At 39.2% G+C, this 4,316-nt stretch overlaps 1 protein-coding gene across 2 annotated transcripts; it reads left to right on the plus strand.

Annotated features, from left to right (window-relative positions):
• LOC109133482 (serine/threonine-protein kinase ATM-like) lies at positions 1–3,504 on the plus strand. Of its 2 annotated transcripts, none has more exons than XM_019246735.2 (2): positions 1–249; positions 658–3,504. In XM_019246735.2, coding segments are annotated over exons 1-2 (2,493 nt in total). In that variant the 5' UTR covers positions 1–248; the 3' UTR covers positions 3,150–3,504. The 2 variants fall into 2 exon arrangements, with proteins under 2 accessions (XP_019102280.1, XP_019102281.1); XM_019246736.2 differs by having other exon boundaries at positions 160–432.
• Positions 3,505–4,316: the final 812 nt, after the last annotated feature.

Raw genomic sequence — 4,316 nt, forward strand, 5'->3', positions numbered from 1 at the left:
AAACAACAATAGATTGCGTGTTTAATGGAAGGGAATCAATCCAGTTGAAGCCTCGTGTTTATCGGTGAGACTGTTACGGTTTACTGTTAAATACTACGGTTTTGGTAATTAATTTCCGGTTTAAGTTATATATAGCTCTGACTCTGACGTACTGTGTACTTGAGAGACCAATGAGATGAACGAGAGTTAGTAATACGTCGAAACGAATCTCTCACCGACGACAACGAAGACGAAGAACGACCACATACAGTAAGTACATTTCACACCTCTCTCTCTCTTTCTTTATTTCTCTATCTCTTTCTCACACACTTCACTCACTCTCACACAATTTCTATTCCGCTTCTACAAGAGTCACATTGCTTGATTTAACTGTGTGAAACCAAAAAAAAAAAAAAGACATTTGATCCAAATTTCTTCTGTTTCGCCTCACAGGTAACTTTTGTTGTTTGTTAATTTCATCTCCATGAAAAAATTTTACATTTTTTTTTTTGGGGTTTCAGTTTGGTATTTTTGTTCCAAGGGTTTCATTTTCCTGATTTGATGTTTTCTCTTTTTTTTTTTCTTGAAAATTTGATCTTCTGTGATGATGATATATGAGAAAGATGGTCTCTTGATTCTGAAAGATGGTTTTTTTTGTTTCTGTTTTTTTGGGTGTAGTGATGAAATTACAAAACCCAGATAAGAAAACCCTAAGAGGAGCCTTTAATCAGGAATCTAGTCTAGTGGTGGCTTCAGGTTCTGGAGATTTCGGTATGGATGGATTGAAATGCGATGGGAAATTTTCGGTTAAGGAGGCATTAATGGAAGAAGAAGACGAAGAAGGTGGTGATAAAGTGAGGAAGATTCAAGTCTCTGGAGGGAATATATCTCTTGTTGTTGATTTTAGTGGTTCTTTAACTGGGAATTCTTCTCACAATGTCTTTGAGTCTAAAGGTAGTTGTGTCAATGAGAGTCTCGTTAAAAGAAATGGGTACAGAGAGGATGAAACTCAGGAGTTTCTGATTGGGAATCTTGTATGGGTCATGAATAAATACAAGAAATGGTGGCCAGGAGAAGTGGTTGATTTCAAAGCTGACGCAAAGGATAGTTTTATGGTTAGGTTTATTGGTCAGAGCCATCTTGTTTCGTGGTTTGCATCTTCAAAGTTGAAGCCTTTTAAAGAGAGCTTTGAGCAAGTCCGGAATCATAGAAACGATATTGGGTTTTTCGCTGCGTTAGAGAAAGCTATGTCCTTGTTGAGCAACTCGTTGACGCTTGATATGACTTGCTCTTGCATTGCTGATGGGAATGGAATAGTGTCAGCTAAAAATGTACCAACTTGGAAGAGCAAACCTTTGATACTGCGTGAATTCTCGGTAGATCGGTTGGAACCAAAAGAGTTTGTTACTCAGCTGAAGGATATTGCTAAATGTGTTTCGAATGCTGGGGTACTCGAGTCTAGAGTTATGCACTGTCGGTTATCAGCTTTTTATACTCTCTTTGGACATAAGCAGATACCAATGAACCAGCTACACGAAAATGAGGGTAGGAAAAGTTTCACTGCTAAGATGAATGACAGTCAGTTCATCGGTTCTCCATCTGTTGTTGCAGGTAATAGCAGGAACAGGTTTCGTAAAGAATGGTTTAGGAAATTTGTAAGTGAGGTTGACAATGTGTCTGCCAGAGACCATCTAGTAAATGTGCCTCCTTCTGATTTGATATCTAACCTCAAGCTGCTTGCTGTGGACCAGAATTGTTCACAAGAGACTGAAAATACTGGTCTCTTTGAGTGGTTCTTCTCCAAATTCAGAATTTCTGTGTTTCATGATGAAAATGCTTACAAGATGCAGTTGGCTAACATGGCTGGTTTCAAGGATTTGATGTTAGCTAGAAATGCAAATCGTGGTACTCATCAGAAAACCTCAAAGTCAAAGAAATTAGGGAAGTCAAAGATCGAGCTTTTCAGTGGTGTGACAGTTGCTGATACTGAGAAGAAGACCTTCGAGTCGCAGATATCAGAGAAGTCAAAGATCGAGTCTCTTAATTGTGTTTCAACTCCAGATAATGAGCAAGAGGCCTCCAAGTCAAAGAATTCAGGGAAGACAAAGATCAATCATATCATTGGTCACTCCGATTCTTCTAGTTCTGTTGCTAATAAGCTACTTTCGAAAGATTTCCAAGAAACACCATTGGTTCGATTTCCAGACGGGAGACCTACTATGATGGGAGATACACTCAGCCGCACTGCTGCTACACTTGTACCGGACCTAAACAGCGGAGGCAATGCTTTAGATATTGTAGAGTATGAGCATTTTCAAAGACCTGAGATGTTAATGCCGCCTAATGTCTGCCCACAAGAGGAGAATAGACCGAGATCTATGATACTCAACTTTCAGGTGACATCTCCTTGTTCAACCAACAAAGTCTCAGGAACTCAGTTTGTTTCTAGCCAGCCAGCTTCATTCAGACACTTCACGAGTGAAGACCTTTTCACTGGTTCAGGGAAGAAGAAGAGAGGAAGGAAGCGGAAGAATGCACAAGAGCTTCCAATAGTTGCACATTCCACTACTGGTATACCTGACTTAAATGGGATGATTACAGAGCCAGCTTCGGTTTTGCCTCAAGTTGAGCCTACTCAGCGCAGAAGACGCCGGAGGAAAGAGGAGTTATCTAATGGTATAACCAGAGGAATCACAATTCTCTTCTTGAATTTTTCCTCCCGAGTGTCAATGCCTTCGAGGGACGACCTAACCTCGAGATTCTCTGCGTTTGGTCCTTTGGATTCTTCCGAAACACACGTTTCAGAAGAATTTAGTGGTGCTCAGGTCGCGTTTGTGAGTAGTTCCGATGCGATTGAAGCAGTTAAAAGCTTAGAGAAAGCTAACCCTTATGGTGAAACCTTAGTGAGTTTCAGGTTACAGCAAAAATTGATAACCGTTCAAAGGAACATAGCCCCGCGGATGCCGGTAATCTCACATGTTAGTCCCATACCGATAGCGAACAACATACCTACCAGTGTGGAGTCAATGAGGCAGAATCTGTTGATAATGACAGCAATGCTGGAGAAATCTGGTGATAGTTTATCAAGAGAGACGAAGGCGAAACTGAAAAGCGAGATCACTGGGCTTTTGGAGAAGGTTAGTTCTATGCCGAGCTCTTCTTCTTCCTGAATGATCCCTAACATTCATCATCAATGTGATCTTCTCAGGCTTTCTATTGTGTACCATGTGTTGTAACTTTTGATTCCATCTTATGAACTGGGTTCTTGTGTTTCCAGTCTTTTAGTTTGACGGTAGTTCTAGACTAAGATTAGATAATAGAAGATGTTGGCAATATTCTTCTAATAACTTTTTCCTTGATAGCTTAAAGCTCTTTAGATTATGTAATCTCCATCCTTCAGTGTAGTTCTTGCCTACTTGATAATTTCCATCAAGATCTGACGTATTTCCGTTGTAAGTCACTGTGTATGTACAAGTAGAGAGACATTGATATGCTTGAAAAGTTCCCTATTCTGTTTCTACCTAATTCACTGTGTATTAACATAGAAGTACAAAAGCCGAAAAGAACACTCAGAGGCCACCTCAATCACACAGCCACAGTAACTTACTTATAACGTAATTTCTTTCCCTAATCTTATATTAAGTCCCTTAATCAAGATTTCTGTTGGAAATAGTGACATACTTATAACTTAATCTCTCTCCCTAATCATTAGCTCGAGTGGCTCATCTGCATTCTATGATCTACAAAACACAAATCAACGAGATAAAACAAGAAAGAAGCTTTGAGGAGAACCCATATATATATATATATGAAGGGGAAGGAATTGTCCATGAATGGTAGGGAAGATAGAACCAAAACTACCAGAAATCGAAGAGTTTCACTGGAAGATTATTACAAAAAATCGAAGATAACTGTTGGATTGAGCAAATGAGTGAAATGGTAAACTGGTCAGTTGATTAGTCTCACTCCTACATAGTCATAATTTGGTTCAATTGGAGTATGATCAAGAGAAGAGACTATAATTGTTCGATTGGGGCAAATGCGTGTAAGTTGGAAAATATAGGGGCTTTATGTAATAATAGTCAAATTGTGGCTGTGCTGGTGAGTCCATAGCATAACGGTTCGATTGGATTATATAATCACGAAAACCGCAGCTTGTAACGGTTCGATTTAGGCAAATACGTTTTAAATTTTAAATTATAAAGCGTAGGGACTTATATGTAAATTAGGTCGGCTGAATAATCATCTAACGGTTCGATTAGGGTAAATCTGTGGAAGTTACAAAAGTATAAGGGCCTATATATAAATTGCTATAGTCGGTGAGTCCCGTCTATTTC

This window comes from Camelina sativa, chromosome 6, assembly GCF_030686135.1.
Source record: "Camelina sativa cultivar CO46 ecotype springtype chromosome 6, ASM3068613v1".
Lineage (NCBI taxonomy): Eukaryota > Viridiplantae > Streptophyta > Magnoliopsida > Brassicales > Brassicaceae > Camelina > Camelina sativa.